A 19,506-nucleotide genomic window follows, 5' to 3' on the forward strand; every position below is an offset into this window, starting at 1 on the left:
TCGAGGTATATTATGGATGATTGTAACTATGGATTTGTGTTTATCATGTTCTATGATATATTTGTGCATTTGCTTTATGAATTTGTGCTTTGTGCTTATTTGATGAAATGAATGTAAATGGTATAAATCTATAAGGATGAGGGTGAGTTGTGGTTTAAGGAAATTTTAGGATCGTATGACCAGGGTGCCTTGTGACAGAAGACAAACCTTTAACCGGACTTTCCGAGGGAATTCTTAGGTTACAATGAATATTTATGAAAGATAGCTAATGGTTATTGATTGTTAGGGAGAGGTCCTTAATTGGATACCCGGTGACAGGGGGTAGGATACTAGTAGTATGCTGGAGTGCCCGGTGACAGCGGGAGAGCTATAACTAGGCTATCTAGGTCATCTCAAACTAGCAATCGTAACGTTAGAGGATTATTAATTTTATTCCGAGGAAATCAGACGAGGTCTAATTGGATATTTTAGTTAGAATCTCTATAAATGTGTAAACATTGAAGAATGGTAAGGAGTCCATAGTCAATCAAACATAATCTCGAGGAATGTGAAGTCCTAGGATCATTTTTCCAATCCTATCACTAGTTGATTTTCTTCGATTGAAGTTTAGGAGCTCGACTACACTCTCACTTTCCCCATCTCAACCCAAATTACGTGATCTCTCCACTCTTCTTGTGTTAGTTTAGTGATTGATTTCTCGGTCCCTGTGGTTCGATATCTTTTATTACTTGATGGCATTCTATATACTTGCAGAAGCCCATCAAGTTTTTGGTGTCGTTGTTGGGGATAGTGCGTAATTTTTCACTAAGCTTTTACATTAAGAGTCTTTTCACATTCATTCATTCACTTCCATATAATTCTTTCATTCTTATTCTTATACATTCTTTCAGAATTGCATAATAGAGGCCTAGCTAACTTTTCTTGACTCTGTAGGAAAGAAATTGAGAAAATGGATTACATGCCGCTGAAAAGTTACTCCTCACCAATTTCAGGAAGATCATTGGATCCTATCGTGCTTCCGCAAATCTCTGCTTTAAGTTTTGAGATAAATTCAGGCCTTATAGCAAAAATTCAAAAGGTTCAGTTTAAGGGAATTGAAGCAGAAAATCCTTACACTCACCTCATGGAGTTCCACAGATACTGTAATACAGTGAGATACGAAGGAGTTCAATCTGAGTTTATCTTGCTATTGATGTTTCCTTTCAGTCTCTGTAACTCGGCTAAGGATTGGATGTACTTATTACCACCTCAAAGCATCAAATCATGGGATCAATTAGAACGAGCATTCATAAATAAGTTCTTCCTACCAAGAAAAGTGATGATTTTGAGAAATCAGATTTTGAATTTCCAACAGATAGAAAGAGAATCTCTATGTGATGCTTGGGACAAATATAGAAATATGCTTCCGCAGTGCCCACATCATGAAATTGAGTGGGCACACCTTCTATGTGGGGCTTTTTTTTGAAAACAAGAGCATGCTAGATTCAGCCGCTAGTGGATCACTGTTGAATTAGAACAAATCAGACGCATATGAGATAATCTAATTGTGTAAAATATCAAAGATTGGGCTCTTGATAATAAGGAGGAACCTTCAGAAAATATTTTTGAAATAAAATCTTTTGGTTTTCAAGAGGAAAGGGAAGAAGAGAATGAATGCACCGGTATTCAGTGATGTTACTTCAAAAGAATCCACATCCCCAGATGATACAAATGTGTAGGGATGTATACTATAAGCCTGAGCTTTTGTAAGAACATCTGTAATTTTATTCATTCTAATGAGAATCATATGTAGTCAAATGTCTGTGTTTTAGTCAAATACAGTTGTCCATTTAATTTATACTGTAGATAACATGGTGTGTGGTGCCACACAGAAGATCATGTTATCAGTTCCTTATAAGTTATAAAGGTGCTCACAACCGTGATGGATAGGGACAAACCATTGAAACGGTTGTAGTGTAATTTGGTATTAGTTTATCTTAACTATAAAATTACACTAGTACACTTTGTGTGTATTGAGCAGGACCGATTGAGGTCATTCAATTTATACTGACTATATAATCGGACTAGACCTCAGTTATCATGGAAGTGCATACTCTTAATCCGGATATAATAACAAGCACAAATACTTAGCATATATTTCTTTGATTCATCAAAGGGTGAGATTTATCTCGTTAGATCAAAAGGCCCGATGAGTTAGGAAATAATGTTATGTATATGGTGTGTTGTTGATTATAGAAGGAAACTGTGTCCTATTAAATAGGTTGATGATGTCCCCTTGAGGAGCTCATAAAGATTATCATGTAAACCCTGCAGGTGGACTTAGTTCCGCATGATAATAAGGTTGAGTGGTACTACTCTCGGACTCAGAAGTTAATTAATTGAATTGTCAGTAATTCGATTAATTAACGGACATTCGATATCTTAAACACAGGGAGACTAATGCACTCATGGTAAGAAGGAGCCCATATTGTAATATGGGATTGGTGCGGTAGTTCGATAATAACTCTTTAGTGGTATGAGTTATTATTGATGGACTAAGGTTGTGTGTTCGGGGCGAACACGGGAAGCCTTAGCTCATCGGAAGGCCAAAACCAATTCCTCCTCGTGGTCCCTGTTGTAGCCTCTAAATGAAGCCATAATATCCACCCACTTAGTTTAATTAGAACTTGGTTCAACTAGAACATGGTTCGATTTTATTCTCTTGCTAGGGCCCACTACAACTTAAGAATAAAAAGACTTGGTTCGGTTTTATTCTTAAGGGCCGGCTACAAGAATAAGAACTTGGTTCGGTTTTTTCTTCCGCAAACAAGGAAAAGAAATTTTATTAAAAACTGACAAAATCTTATCAAGAGATTTTAATTTTAAATCTGGATAAGATAAGTTTGTCAGATTTTTTTAAAACAAATATTCTTAAAGATTTGATTGATTTATTCTATCAAAATCTATTTAAGGAATTTGTTGGAAAATTTTAAAAATTTCTGAGAAGGCTTGGCTATAAAAGAAGGGGTTTGTAAGAGGATTAAGGAAAAAAAACATAACTTATTGCCTCCTCTTGCTAGGGCCGGCGGCAACATCCAAGTGCTAGGGCCGGCTACCCCTTTTCCCCTCCTCCTCCTCTTCTCTACTTGCTAGGGCCGGCGCCCCCTTCTTCCATCTTCCCCTTGAGCTAGGGCCGGCACACAAAGAAGCAATCTCTTTGCTAGGGCCGGCGGCCAAAGAAGGAGAAGAAGAAATAGAGGAAGAAGGAGAAGAGAAGAAGAAGAAGAAGCCTTGCTCTAGGATTCGGAAGGAAAGAAAGAAAAGCTCTCGGGTGGATCACATCTTGGAGGATCGTCGCCCACACGACGTCCAAGAGGGCTAGAGGAATACAAGAGAAGACCAAGAGGTTTTTGATTTAAAACCATCATCCACACAATCCAAAGGTGAACGGTATGACTAAGTTATTCCGCTTTTATTAGTTGTAATTACCTTTGTATGGAACCTGAAAACAAACACAAGAAGCCATCGATCCGTGGGGCCGCATGGAAAGTTTCGTCCTTGTGCAAAAAATTTTTGTACAAGGAAAATCAACGAAACGATTTCCGAGCGACTCCCTTCAAGATGGGCAAACAGAAAGGGTGAACCAAGTACTGAAGGACATGTTACGAGCTTGTGTCTTGGATTTCAAAGAGACCTGGTACCGATACTTATGTTTAGCGAAATTCGCTTACAATAATAGCTATCAAGCTACCATCGGAATGACACCCTATGAAGCTTTATATGGGAGGAGATGTAGGCTCTAATCTGTTGGTACAAAGGTGGTGAGAAGAAAGAGATGGGACTCCAGATAGATTTCATTGACGACACCACCCGAGCGATACAGAATATTCGCCAAAGGATAGAGACTGCTCAGAGCCGGCAGAAGAACTATGCGGATCAGCGACATAGACCTTTAGAATTCAATGTCGGAGATTTGGTATTTCTCCGAGTATCTCCTATGAAAGGAATAATGAGATTCGGGAAGAAAGAAAAGCTAAGTCTGTGATACGTGGGACCGTACAAGATCTTGAACAGAGTTGGCAAGGTGGCTTATGAGCTCGAGCTACCTCAGGAGATGGCAGCTATTCACAACGTGTTCCATGTGTCGATGCTCAAGAAATGTATTTCCAATACGGACCAAGTGATTGAGCCGCAGGCCGTACAAATCCAGGAGGACCTAAGTTATGAAAGTAAACCCCTACGAATCCTGGATCGAGACGTCAAGAGACTAAGGAACAAGGAAGTACCCTTAGTCAATGTAATACCCGAAATTTCCTTCGATAATTTCTAGATATTGATGCATAAATGATAGATTGATTATGATAAAAAGAATGAATACTTATGTTTTAAGAATAACCTAAGATGTTAAGTTGAGTCCATGGAGGCTTTGCAAAAGAAAGAAAAGAAAAAAAAAAGAAATGTGGAGGTGCCAGGGATTGACCCTTGGACCTCCAATATGTAGCAAGCCTTAAGGAACCATAAGGGATAGTAGTTAATTCTTGTTAAAGGCATGAGGGAAATGCTTGTTAAAATGAAGGTTTATAAAGTTTCATTAAACCAAACGATGAAATACTTAGTGGGGTTAAGTCATGGGTTCATGGGTTGCGGGAGTTAATGTAACTTCCGTTCAATCTCTCTTTATAAACCCTCCTCCTCGCACAAGATGAGTTTTTCCTCCTTCGTTCTTTCTTCTCTGTTCTTCCCGAGAGATCTGGGATTTTGGAGACCTCTCCCTCAGCCAAGGAAGGAGAACGAGGCTGTTCGTTAGGGTAAAAATCTCCAGAAATCTTCGAACCAGGTAAGTTCCCTCACCTGCAGTATAATGACTACGATGATAGTTTTCTGCTGTAGATAAATCATGTTTGTTTATATGTTCTTCGTTTAAAGGATTGCTGCTGTAGATAAATCATGTTTTGTTTATATGTTCTCTTCGTTAAAGGATTACCGCGGTAGAATAAATCATGCGTTGTTTATATGTTCTTTGTTTAAAGGTTTAAAGCATGTTTAGAGTGCAAATACTAGTTACCAACGATTTGTCTTCATGATAACATAAATAAGGTAATATAAATCGTGGCATAATTAAAATAGATGTTTGTTTCTGGATATATCTGTAGCTTTTAGTCGGTTCAACAGAACTTAGGATCGTAGAACAGAAGGCCTGGTAATCGACTAGACGATCGATTACCAGAAGGTGTAATCGATTAGAGGATCGATTACACGCTTTAAAGAGAAGGAAATCGGCGACTCTTAATCGATCACCCGATCGATTAAGAGGCCGTAATCGATCGGCTGATCGATTACGAGGCTGTAATCGATCGGTTGATCGATTACCAAGCCTACTGTGGACACCGAAATGAGAAAATCGATCTTCTGATCGATTAGGCTTCTGTAATCGATCGTTTGATCGATTACAGAGGCCACTGTGCTAAAGAATCGACCCTTGAATCGATTTAAGCCTATCAATTGATCTTTCGATCGATGATAGGGATGTAAATCTCCTAATTCGGTTGGTTTAAGGTTAAATAAGCTAAATCTTATGGAGAAAGTGCAACCAAACCTAAATTAAGGTTTAAATGTGGTTAAACATAAGATGTTATGTTATACCTTATGATGAATATAATGAATGTGTATGACATGAATGTTCAGTATGAATGAAAGAAAGATGTTATGGAACATTCCTGCTATGATGGGAAAGGAAAGTATAAAAAGTATTTTACTTTGAATGAATGGCTTGTACCGGAACCTGAAAAGGAATCCAAAAAGGGAAGGGCACCCTAAGGCAGCCAAACGCCCCTAGGTCGAAGGACATCTGAGAAGACCTAGTAACCGTGTAGTCGGGATTAGCTACCTCGTACTACTTGGTATGTATGCGCGCAAAAGAAATGAATGGGTACAAGCCAGGGATCCCCAAAATGATGAGGATTATGTTTATCTATTAAGTTAAATATTTTTCACAAAGACAAATGATTACTATGTTGCATGTATGTGATGTGAATGTCAAATGATTGATTATGCCTGTTTAGGAGATGTTGATATGCTTGTATGCTTTAATGTTATGATGTTATGTAACGTTTGGATTTTGTGAGTAGGAAAGGAACTTACTAAGCTTTATGCTTATAGATACTTTCCTTATATTGCAGATCCAGTTAACAGGTACTAAGAAATGGGAGGCAGCAGGACAGGGCTGAGAAGATGTGTGTGGTGGTGACTTGACCAAGCCTCGGCCATGCAATTAATTTTATATATGCATGTTAAACAATGTCTTAATTATCATGTTCAGTAATTTAATTATCATGTCTAGAACTTTGTAATCTAGAATTGCCATGCAACCTAGGTTAGTTTTTATATTATTATTCTGTTATATATATGAAAAAAAGTAGTATTGTTTCCGCTGCAAAGTTTAGTTTTAAATTTTTCATATATGATAGTAGAGGAATGTATGAATGGATAGTAGAACTGTAGCGTCCGTCAAGGGCCCACGTTTACAGTCAAGGTCTTGTGGCAAAGTCAACAGTTGTTAGTGAGAGCCCTAGAGCCAATCATGTGATGATTGATGTATGGACTCAATGTATCATATTCTATTTATTTATAAAGGCATTTCTTTTGTGGTTATTATACTTACTTGTATTGGTGCCAAATAACTAAGTATAATAATGTCCTTGAGTAGTAGGTTCATATCTGTATCAATCGATTGGTTGAATCGATAGTGAGATGATATAGAGAACACTACTCTAAAGCATTCCTAGTCAAGTATTAACATTCAAGGACAATGTTAATACGTTGAGACTAGCATGTAGGTCAACATGATGACTTGATCTCACAAGTCATGGATATGAGATATCAAGTTGACACATGGGTATGCATTGGAGAATGTATACTGAATGACCCGCCATGAGAAAGTATCATGGATCGTTATATGAGTGTCATATACTTTCTCATGTGGCTATTAGTATGACTATTAGTCCTTAGACCTGAAGTCACCATGGTTCCCAACATAAGGAGTTACATACTTTGGCTTCGTCAAACGTCACCCGTAACTGGGTGGACTATAAAGGCGATTACTGGGTATGTAACAAATTATGTAGTGGGATGTGAGTGATGTAGATGGGATCTATCCCTCCCATATAACGGGAGTGATATCTTAGTTCTTGATAGAGTGAGACCACTAAAGTGCATGGCCATGCCCAAATGAGTCAACATGTGATGTTGAGCTCGTTTGATTGTAGTGTGTCTACTTGGAGTTCAAGACATAGATTGATTAGAGGATGACACGGTCTATGCCTCGGTTTAATCAATCTTGATATCAAGGATAGAAGGACATGATCATATATTGTGAGAGTCACAATTAGTAGTCACAAGGTGATGTTGGATCTCAACATTCTTGTAACTTGGGTAGCAATGATGTGTTGCTAGATACCTCTCATTGCTTATGTCCCTAAATGGGTTTAGGGGCATTGCCAACGTTACAAGAACCTATAGGGTCACACTCAAAGGGCAATTGGGTGGAGATTAGGTTCATATGATGAACCAAGAGGATTAGATTCATGTGATGAATCAAATTGGATTAAGTGTAATCCAAATTAGACTAGAGAAGTTGATTTGATCAACCTTGGAGATTAGAAGTCAAGTTTGACTTGACTTAAGAAGGAAGACATTATGGTCAAGTTTGACTTGACTTGAGAGTCAAGTTTGACTTGACTTTGTGCCATGTCATCATAAATGTTGACTTGACTTTTTGCCATGTCATCATCTATGTTGACTTGACTCATGCCACCTCATGGTCAATGTTTGACTTGACCATTTGACTTTGAGATGAGGTGGCATAAGTGATGGCCAATAGAGAGGCTCCACATCATCAAGGTGCCACCTCATGGGAGGTTACAAATGAGGTTTGTAACTCATGGAGGTTTAAGGTTTTTAATGGGATTAAATTGCCTTGAATTGCCTTGATGTGGGCCCACCACAAGAGGATGAAAAATGGAGTTTTTCATTCACTTTTGGTTCTCAACGTGAATGACTTTTTCTTCCTCTCTCCTTCTGTTTTTCTCTTTCTTCCTCTCCTCTCCTCTAGCCTTGGCCAAAACTTCCTTGGTGCTAGCACACTTGAGGTTTTGGTTCTCCACCTATTGTCCGAGTGGATACGTGTAGAGGAGCGGCGCTTGACGCTCTCGAGATCCGACACCGTTTGGACGAGCGGGATACGCGAAGGGCACGCACCGAGGGTAAATTCTTAAACTCGTAGATCTAGAGTAGATCTTGGTAGAAAACATGTATGTGCAAATTATTTCATTTTTCGCACGGATCCGGTGGCATGGGTCTCGGGGTTTCCGCAACGCAAAAAGCGGTTTTTGCGGCACGAAAAACCCAACATAAACACTACAACAAACTTGACTTTCCGTAGCGCGTCATTAACAGCACACATCTATAGTGCGCTGCGGATAATATTTTTTACAGCGCACATAATTAAGTGCGCTGCGGATAATATATTATATTTTAAAATTAACAGCGCGCATATAATCGTGCACTACGAATAATATTTTTTACAGCATTCAAAAATTCTGCACTGTTAAAAGAGGGTTAAAAAAATAGTATTAACAGCACGAATAAAGAATACGCTGTTAAAATTATATTAAATATATTTAAAAAGGCTATTTTTTTCGTTGCCCGCCCGTTCCTCGCGATTTAGGTTTCCTCACCTTTTCGCGATTAGGTTGCCTCTGTTCTTTCGCGACCGCCCGTTCTCTCGCCTAGATCTCCCGCCCGTGCTGTCGCCGCCCTAGATCTTCCGACCAGCTCGCTCGCCGCCCTAGCTCTTTCACCGCTCAGCTCTCACGCCGCCCAGCTCGCTCGCCGCCCAATTCGCTCGCCGCCCTATATCTCCTGGCCAGCAGTTCGCTCGCCGACGCGGTTTCATGAGATTCCACGCTCACCGACCGACGACCAGTGCTCGCTCGGCCGCCGTCACTCCTCCCGTGCTCGCCCAACTGCCGAGGTCTCCTCCAGAGCTCACTGCCCGGGCGCCCGCCTGACCATGAATCCGCAGCGCCATTCCCTCCCTTTGCAGCGGCAAGCAGAGGTAAGTGTTGTGTGTTTGAATTTTAATTGAGTGAAACTGAATTGATGATGGCTTTAGCATCTACTTGCCGGTAGTCCAAAGGGAGTCTTGGTTTATGGAAGAAGTTTGTTGTTGTTACTATATGATAGGGAAAGTTTTGAAAAACCATAGAGTTCGAGAAACCTATTACACTTCTTATAAAAAGATTTAAGATTGAGTACAAAGAAGAAAAAAAATTAGAGCACAAGGGAACAAGAATATTGAGCTTATGAATAAAAAAATAAAACACTTCAGTCACCATTATATATATTAGGTCTACAAGACCCCATATATATTCTCAAGTTTTTTTAATCTTGGTTTACTATAGTAAAACATAGTTATATATTCCATTCTCTTTATGCTATTTTGTAGGCTAATCTAGTGACGAGGCTATCAGGAGTGGACTCTAATACTTCACCTAATTCATCAGAGGATTTGCATGATACACAGTCAATTGACGAAGGCAAAATTGATAAGAAAAAGGCAAGGGGTCCATCAAAATTGAAATTAGCTAGTGGTCATTTAATGCCTAAAGAGCTGGAGCGTAATGAGTTCGGACAACCAATTGGGGTTAATTCTATAAAATATGCTTCTTTTCTTGGGTGTATGGTAAAAGAATTTGTGTCATATACATTAGATGGGTGGAACGATGTGAATGAAGATGTGAAGAATAGGATGTGGAGTTGTCTTCAGGTAATGTATTGAATTTAATAAGTTTTAATTTATAACAAAAAGTTATTATAATTTTGTGTTTCTTAATGTACAGGTGAATTATAATGTGGAGGAGTGTGAAAAGAAAATAATCTTTCAAAAGTTGGCTAAGTTATGGCGTGATAGAAAGTCCAAACTGCAAATACTTGTACGAGAAGCCAATACAGGTCAAGTAGCTTCACGAAATCTTAATATTTTGAAGCCTGAATTTATGGATCAACAACAGTGGGAATTGTTTGTAAAGAGAACATTATCACCTGAATTTCAAGTAAGTATTAATTAAGTGAATTTACTTGTAATGGATTTTGATATATTAGAACTACTCGTAGGATTAACGTACTTGGATATATGTGAATATGTTATATATATTTTTATTCTCAGGAAAAGAGCGTAAAATTTAGAGCAATGAGGGAAAATCAAGATCACATTCACACGATGAGCCGGAGAGGTTATGCTCGATTAGCTAATATTATGGTAAGTGTTATTATTTATAAACAATTATGAATTCAAAATTTCTATACATATGCTTATATATATTATTATTTATTTCTAACAATTTTTTTATATGTATATATGTCAAATACTTAAGGAAAAAGAAAGTCCTGCAGATACAACAATTACAAGGTCACAAGTTTGGATTGAAGGTCACAAGAAGAAAAATGGCCAACCTATTAGCCAAGCTATTGGAGATAAAATAGTAATAAGAGTTTTCATACATATGCTAGCACTGTAGATAAAGCTATTTTACAATATTTGTATATTGATATTTGCAGAAAGAAATAGAAGAATGCCCACCTGAAGCTTTAAACACAACTAACATTGCCGATGATGCAATTAGCCTTGTATTTGGCAAGGAATCTCGAGGTAGAGTGCGTGGAATGGGCTTTGGAGTTAAACCATCAAAAGTCGGAGCTTTTGTGGAAAAAAATACAACTGTCAAGCATCTTGAAAGTATAGTGCATAATCTTCAAGAAGAAATGCAAGAAATGAGGTCCTATTTTCAAACTATAAAGTCACAAAATGAAAAAGAACAGGTTAGTAATGTGGCTATTTTTATTGTAGAGTTATATAGGTATTCTGATTTTATCCAGAATTATATTGTATTTCTTCTGATGAATTGTTGATTGGTCTTTCTGTTTTAAATGCATGATTGGTATTTATGGAATCTGATTGGTGTTTATGGAATCTGATTGGTATTTATGTTTTTTCCCAACTTAGGTATGTTATGTGTTTATAGAATCTGATTGGTATTTGTTTGTCAAATTAGGTTGCTAGTGGTGGCATTGGAAGCGGTGTTGGAAATTATATTAGTGGCGATAGTAATATTGCAGCTCAGGTAACTATCTTAACCTAATATTATATTTTTGTTTATTATTTATAACATGCTCTATTATAAAATTTATTTAATCATTAATTATTGTTTATTGTGATATAGTCAAAACTAAAGAAGATGACTGTTGGAGATATCAGTGTTAATGCTAAATGTAAGCTGCTTCATTGGTCTGTTGATGGAGCGGTTGCAGAAGGTCGAATTGCATCCACAGATCCAAAAGCAAAAGTACATCATGTTCCTCTTGGTGGATCTTATTGGAAAGTTTGGATTGATAGAGTTTTTGTGGAGAAGGTGGAGCTAATTCGACCAAACGAAGAAATATTTTTTCTTGAGGATGCAATAGGAAGCACAGTAGCTTGGGCATCGATGTTTATAGTTTTGTCTGACTGATTTGGATGAATCGATATACTGTTTGTAGTGAAGATGAACATGAACTTGTTTTGTTTTGTCTAACTAAATGTAGATGGTTATCTTTGATATATTTGAGCTATGATTTTAAAATTGTGAATGTGATATTATTTAATATTTGTATGTTGTATTATAAATGTTAGAGCTTTGAACAGGTTATAATTATTTGTATTTGTATTATATATTTGTGTATATAGATTTATTATATTTTAAAAATATAATTATCTGCAGCGCGCGGCCCGTGTGCTGCGGATGCACCTTTCCGCAGCGCGCGGGCACGTGCTGCGGAAAATAGCACTTTTCTGCAGCACGCGGCCTGCGTGCTGCGGATGCACCTTTCCGCAGCGCGCAGGGCGTGTGCTGCAGAAAATTGCACCTTTCTGCAGCGTGCGCCCTGCGTGCTGCGGATGCAACTTTCCGCAGCGCGCAGACCGCGCGCTGCGGAAGCATCTTTCCGCAGCGCGCGGCTCGCGTGCTGCGGATGTATTATGACTTTCAACAGCTTAGAGTTATGCAGCACGCGATGTGGGTCCTTTGTTTGAGGGAGGATTGTTGGGTTGCAAGGGTGCAAACATAGTACCACATCTAAAACACATGGGAAAGATCATGGGTTTAAAAGGATGGAAAGTATCTCCATTGGCATGAGACCTTTTAGGGAGAGCCCAAGAATAAAACCATGAGGGCTTAGGCCCAAAGTGGACAATATCATGTTATTGTGGAGATGTGGACATTCTTTAGACCCTACACGATGTGCGCTACAGATAGCTTAATTGCGCGCTGCGGAAAGTCAAGTTTGTTGTAGTGCGGATTGATTTCGGCAACATGTTATTTGTAGTTCTTTATACTTGTTCTTTATTTTTATAATAATTGTGATTATACATAAACGTTTAAGGGGTTTCTCCGATTCTGAAAAAAATTCAGAGAGGAGATAAGCTAGTGGATAAATGTCTCCTATACATAGGCCTTTACCCTTGGGGGGTTGGGAACCAAGTAAAATTTTGGTGTCTTCGTTCTTATTTTATCTACTAATCTAATAGAATGAACACGATGAATCAAGTATGAAAATAAGTCGCATGCTATTCACTCACTCTAGCGCCCCTAGCGATCCTACACAATCAACTCATGGCAGGAGATGAAGGTTAAGCAAGAGAGAAGTATTTGCCAATAAATTATTATGATAAACTATGTGATCAACTTTTTAGTTTAAAGCATAATAACTTGTTTGTAGCTAAGCATATATAGAAGTTTGATGAATTAAAGACAAGGAGCCAAATTGTTGAAGATCCTGCTATAGATTTAAGCATAGTCATTGGTTAGAAGGTCTTATCATAGTCAATAACATATTACAGCCGATAGTCTTTCGCCACCAGTCTTGCTTTATGGGTAATCAACTTATCATCCATGTCGATTTTTTTCTTGAATAAAAACTCATTTGCACCAAATAGGTGTTATCTCTTCAAGTGGATCCACCAAGTTTCAAACTTGATTTTCATACATGGAATCTATTTTCGATTTCGTGGCTTTTAACCATGAATCTCTCTTTCAGAGACTTCTTCAAAAAACCAAAGAAATAGACTCCTCATCCTTAATAAGTAATACGTCTCTCGATTCACTTATGAGAAATTCATATCTCTCAGGAATTAGATGTACCCTACTAGATGTTGAAGTGGTGGTGTATCAAGTTCCAGTCATTAACTTATCCCTATGAGTGATAGGACATCTAGTGGAGGAAAATCCTCAGGGCTGAGGGTTAGATGCTCAGCAAAAGTTCAACTAGATCATGTAGAGGACTGGGTTGGCAGATGTAATTCTCCTGAGACGAGTAAGTTGTTGGTGCAGGAAGTACCAGATGATCGAACCTTAGTTTTGATGATGACAAGAGGTTCAAATTAAGTGTGTGGTGTTTTCTAATGTGTTGATCTAAGTATACTGGAAGCATAAAAAAGTCCTATTAAGGCTAGGCAAAGGCAAGTCCTAGTGGAAATTATGCAATGGAAAGTCCTAGCTGAAGGCTAGACAGAGAAGTCTTGGTCTGGAGGACTAGGCAGAAGTCTTGGCAGATCAAATGCACCAAGTGAAAGTCCAGGAAAGTCAGGTGGACCAGATGCATGGCGGAAGTCCAGACAAATCAGGTGGACTAAATGTTTGGCGGAAAGTCTAGGCAGGTCAGGTGAACCAGATGTCTAGCTGCCAATCCTAGGGGTCGAGAATCGAGGCTAAGTAGAAAGTCTAGCAAGTATGGAGGACTTGTTAGTAAACATGTAAATTCTCCTGAATGGAGTGGATAAGGGTGCATTCCCAGTGTGGGAACAGTAGACATTGGTCTAACTCAGGGTTTCACTGGAAATCTGAAGTTAAGACCATAAGAAGTTGCAAAACTATTTACTCCTTCTTGTTATCTTTGTTTTGTGCTAACTTGTAATGCAGGAAAGGAGGGGCGGAAACTTTGATTCCGGGCGCCCTTATCTGGAATCCAGGCGATCGGAGTCCAAACGCCCGGATTTGGTCCAGGCGACCAGACGTCAGCGGAACCAGGCTAGCGAAGCAGTGAGGTGACAGAGTTTTAGTGGTCGGGACACCTCAACTTCTAGGCACCTAGAGTGGTTCCAGGCGCCCAGATTCAGATAAGCGTTGTGAAAGTCAAAGTTCATCCGAAACCTCCACGTCAGCATACAGGCGCCAGAAAGGGATACAGGCGCCTGGAAGTGCCGAGTCAGCAGTGCCGATGGTGGATCGGCGGACAGCGTGGAGGCGCCTGGAAAGGGTTCCAGGCGCCCGGAAAGCCCTATATAAGAGCTTCGAGGGAGACCCCTCAGTACAACAACTCAAAGACAACCGACGACTGTCTGCGTGCGAAGGAACACCCAGGAACGTCGTCTTAACACCGAAGTGCTGCACGAAAAAGTCTGCAAATCTTCTACTTCGGTAATACTCATTCGATTCTGTACTTATTTCTAAGGACGGTAATATTTTTACCGTTCCTATATTTTGTAATCGATAAACTCCCTTTCGTAAGAGGGAAGTTTCTTAGTGGATTGCCCAACGTAAATGATCAAACGATCGTGGGCCTTGGAGTAGCAGCATGTGGCTGTGAACCAAGTAAAAAATACCTTTGTCTTGTGAGTTTTTGTGTTTGTTATTTTCCGCTGCAATTTACTTTACTCTGATCATTGAATTTATGAATGAATTTATGAAAAATGAAAATGCTACTGATAGTACTATTCACCCCCCTCTAGCGCTCTCAATGATCCTACAATTGGTATCAGAGCGAGGGGCGCTCGAACACAGTGCAACCACTGGTCGAGCAAGTTTACTAAAATTTTTAAATTTTTTTATCAAGTTATTTCATTTTTCTCCCACACTACTAATCCAAGATCAAGTCTTGGAACAATTTTTTATTTTTTTGTGTGCTAGAATCAAATGGCCCATCAGGAAGGATTTAGTACCGCAAGGCCACCTCTGTTCTCTAGGGAGGACTTCATCTACTAGAAAGGTAGAATGGAGTACCACCTAAAGACACAAGTGAAAATGTGGATCATCATACAGACAGGGATTTACAATCCCGACCGATAATGACGGTCTACCACAAACTTGCGATAAATGGGATGCTGCCACAAGGAAAGAAGATCGAAGCAGATGCGAAGGCAACCCAGACGTTGCAATGTGGGTTGACCAAGGAAGAACTGAACAGAGTTGGACCCTTCATCAGTGCAAAGGACCTTTGGGACAAACTCATTGAGTTACATGAGGGCACCTCAGATACAAAGGTTAGCAAGAGAGATCTCCTCATGAACAAATTATACAACATCAAAATGATGGAAGGAGAATCAGCAAGTGGACTTCATGCGAGGATCCAAGACATACTGAATGGACTACACGCGATCGGACAACCCGTTGAGAATCAGGATGTCATAAGGTACGCATTGAAAGCGTTCCTGAGGAACACTTTGTGGGCATCTATGGTGGATGCTTACAAGGTCTCCAGGGACCTTTCCAAAATAAAACTAGATGAGCTATTTTCAGAATTTGAATTGCACGAACAAACTAATGCCGAAATGGAAGAGAAAGGTATAACTCTTATTGCAGGACCATCCAAAGAAAGAAGGTCCAAAAAGACGACAGAAGAAGAATCTGATGCATCATCAGATTCTGAGAGCAACGACGAGGTTACAACAGAACTTGTGAACTTAGTTCGAAAGATGCTGCGGAAGAAGTGTGGCATAAAGAAATCAGAAGTAAAGAAGGTGGTTCAAAAGTCAAATTCCAACAAACCTTCTATCAGCAAAACGGAGCTCACTTGCTATGGGTGCAAGGAGAAAGGTCACTTCAGATTAGAGTGTCCGAATCAAAAGAAGGAGCGCAAATCAAGAAAGAAGGCTCTCAAAGCAATGTGGGATGAATCCTCATCAGAAGAGTCAGAAGAAGAACCGACCATGAGCTTTCTTGCACTTCCGGCTAAGGATGAACCAACATGGAGACCGACAGCGAGTCAGATACCGACTCAAGTTCAAGTTCAATCCACATCTGCATTTTCATCCATTTCCAAAGGTTCCAATACCACTGTAAGTACTGAAAAATTATATTCCATTATTTTTAATTTAACAAAAAAGCTAGCCAAATCCAATGCCCAAGTTGAATCGCTCCAAGAGGAGGTAGCACTCCTCAAGGAGAAAGTCAACTCCAGACCGCCAACTAAAGTTGTTCAAGTTGGGGACTCAACTCAAGTTAAACTTGAGGAAGAGAACTCCCAATTGAAACTTCAAGTTGATGATCTAAAAAGATCCCTTGAAAAATTCACCTCAGGTTCCAAGTATCTTGATATGATTCTTGGAAACCAAAGGGCTGGATACAATCGATCTGGGATTGGACATAAAGCTAAGCATAGAGCATACATGACATTATTGCATAGACCCAAGAAACCAAGAGTCCAAGCATGGGTTCCCAAATCTAAACTGATTAATCCAGTTGGATTGAATCAATTCTGGGTCCCCAAGGATCAAATACATTATTTGATCAAACCCAATAGGGGTCGTGATCCAAGGGATCTAAAACCTTGCATAAATAACTGTTTGCATTTTTTTTTTTTATTTTTTGTTTTCTGCTTTTAGAACAACCTAGGCTAGGTAAGGACTAAATATTTGGTTAACACTTGCCCAACATAGTACCAGGGTGGGGCGAGATGATAGTACATTAGGAGAAACCTAGTTTAAGTAGTCAAGTGGGGTAAGGAGTACCTTACTTGGTCTGCTTAGCTAAGTCAAACTAGCCGAAGCTACCTCGCCACATCCTAGACTAGTTAGACCAAAGTTTTTCCCTATATTAGCTAAATATATGATTTCCTGAATCAGCTTTGTCTTAGAAAGTGGTCGTTGTTCCGATAACCAAGAAGGTCCCTGTGCCTCACCACCGCCTGGAAGCTGACTCTTGAAATGTATGTTTAGGGAGTGGAACGGTTAAACTTGAATCTAACCCAAGGTTAATCAAATAATAGATAATAGTAAATTAATTTCTTAATCAAAGATAAAATTAAAAAATCATCTCACACAACTCATAGGATTAACTGTGTGATCATCTAAAAATGGGTGAGATGAATTAAGTTTAAGTAAATTAAATTAATTGATTTAATTAAAATTTAAATTAAATTAATTAAATTAATTAATCAATTAAGGAAACATAAATTAATTTAATTATAATCAATTAAAACGTAAATGTAAATTAATAAATCAATTAAAACGTAAATAATTTAATAATTAATTAATTGAAAACATAATTAAATTAATTAAATTAAAACGTAAATAAATTGAAAATTAAAATTAATTAAACAAAAATTAATTAAATTAATTAATAAAACGAAAACATTAATCCTTAATTTAATTTAATTAATTAATCTTTAATTAATTCTTAATCATTAATGAAATTAAACCTTAATTAATTTTAATAAATCTTTAATAAATTTTACCTTAATTAATTTTACCAAATCCCTAAAACTTAATAATTTTAACCAAATCTTTAACTTAAATTCTTACCAAATCTATAACTTAATAAATTTTACCAAATCTTAACCTTAACAACATTAACAAATTTTACCAAATCTTCCTTAATTAATCAACCATAACTAAACAATTAATTAATTAATTAAAATAAACTCAAAAAATTAAAAATCAGACCCGAAAAGCCAGGCCAATAACATTTTCCAGGCACTTGGAAATTAAAATTCAAACGCCCGAATGGAAAATAGAAACCAGCCCACGAATTTTCCCAGGCACCCCGAAAAGCCCGGCGCTTGGAAAGAAAATTTAGGCACCCCCTCACCGCAAAAGATCCGAGTGCCCCGATTTCGCTTCTAGGCGCCCGGAACCCCGTTATAAAAGAAACCGAGGCCCACCACTTGTTGACCACACCAAAGCCTCTCCTACTTCCAAAATCCCCCTACCCGCGGCACCAACAACGCGTATAAGTCGTCAGTTCTAGTTCTATTCTACAAAAATACCTAGGTAAACCTCTAAAATCACTTTAAAATTAATTAGTTTAAATTTTGATAGTAAAATCTCTTATTTTATGCAATAGGATTAAGAAAAGGGTTAATGAGGCTGACCCCTCTAGGACTCCTAACACTGACCCAGGTTCCCTACTGAGGAACATAGGATTAGATTCACATCATTATCATTTATACCATTGCATTCTAAGATACATAAAAGGAATATTAAATGTTAGAATGTGGTATTCTAGGAATAGCAACTTTAACCTAGTCGGATACTCTGACTCAGACTATGCTGGCTGCAAACTAGATCAAAAAAAGTACAAGTGGAGTTTGACAATTCTTGGATCCATGTCTAGTCAGCTGGTGTAGTAGAAAGCAACAATATATTGTATTATCTACAACTGAAACAGAGTACATAGCCATTGGTGAATATATTACACAACTACTTTGGATGATGCATACATTAACGGATTATAATTTAAAATATCATAACACCAGGGTTGTTGATTGATAATTTAAGTTCTATAAATCTGACCAAAACCCCAATGCACCACTCTAGAACAAAATACATAGAAGTCAAACATCACTTCATTAGAGACCATGTCGCTAAGGGAGAAATTGTACTCGATTATGTTGAGTCTAAATCTAACTTAGCAGATATATTTACTAAACCTCTACCCGAATCCGAAATCAGTACAATTAGAAGACAATTAGAGCAATGCTTGGTAGACTAAGGAAAAATATTAGATTTTCAAAAGCCCATGTCTTCATGCTACTGGTGTCTTCGCTCACTATGCCACCATCTCCACTCTCTACACTACTTTCACTTTGCATCATGCTGGTGGTGTCCCTGTTCTGGGATCCACTGCTCTGTGCACCGACATCTCCCAAGGTCCCTCCGCTCACCGCACTAGACACTAGATCCTATGGCCCCCGGTGCAACCTAGTCTACTGTGTCTGGCACTATCTGTGTGTAGCCTCTGCACTCTGCCTTTTGCATGAGCTCAAACATGGACCAGCCTACATACATTGCAGCTTCCTGTGGTTCCTTTCGCACAACCCAATAGTTTTCCTTTAAGTGGCCAATACGCCGACAACCATCGCAAAATTCTAGTATTGTCCCAAACTTAACCTCCAAGTTGACTTGTGCACCTGTTGCGAGCATGATCAGCATTGTGTCAAACTTCCTTTCCTTCTTTATCAACCTCATTTCATAGCCACGCATAGGTGACTCGTTCTCATGTGGGTTAGCTTGTCCATATACATTGGCCGACCAATTTCCGAACCAACAAGGTTAAGTACCTACTCAGTCTAGCAATCCGTTGATAAGCCATGGATTTGCACTCATGCCAGAATAAAATGACCATCCTCATCAAACAAGAAATAACTTAGCATTATCTTTAGGAATAGTGGACTGTTGTTCAAAGTATGATCCCTTGAACAACACACGGTCCTGGTTCA

The 19,506-nt window shown here is 38.6% G+C and overlaps 1 protein-coding gene and 1 non-coding gene across 2 annotated transcripts; one reads left to right on the forward strand and one right to left on the reverse strand.

Moving 5' to 3' along the window:
* Positions 1 to 949: 949 nt before the first annotated feature.
* On the forward strand, positions 950 to 14,120 carry LOC141830567 (uncharacterized). Its single transcript, XM_074717972.1, has 8 exons — positions 950 to 1,150; positions 8,729 to 9,094; positions 9,485 to 9,805; positions 9,879 to 10,091; positions 10,205 to 10,297; positions 10,413 to 10,520; positions 10,597 to 10,857; positions 13,992 to 14,120. Exons 1-8 carry the CDS (start codon positions 950 to 952, stop codon positions 14,118 to 14,120), a joined length of 1,692 nt encoding a protein of 563 aa, XP_074574073.1.
* Positions 1,322 to 1,428, reverse strand: LOC141831286 (small nucleolar RNA R71). Its single transcript, XR_012602031.1, has one exon. It is a non-coding gene; the product is annotated as a small nucleolar RNA R71 (small nucleolar RNA).
* Positions 14,121 to 19,506: the final 5,386 nt, after the last annotated feature.

The sequence above is a fragment of the Curcuma longa genome, chromosome 6 (assembly GCF_044706935.1).
Source record: "Curcuma longa cultivar G26 ecotype Majalengka, Jawa Barat chromosome 6, ITB_CL_G26_1.1, whole genome shotgun sequence".
NCBI lineage: Eukaryota > Viridiplantae > Streptophyta > Magnoliopsida > Zingiberales > Zingiberaceae > Curcuma > Curcuma longa.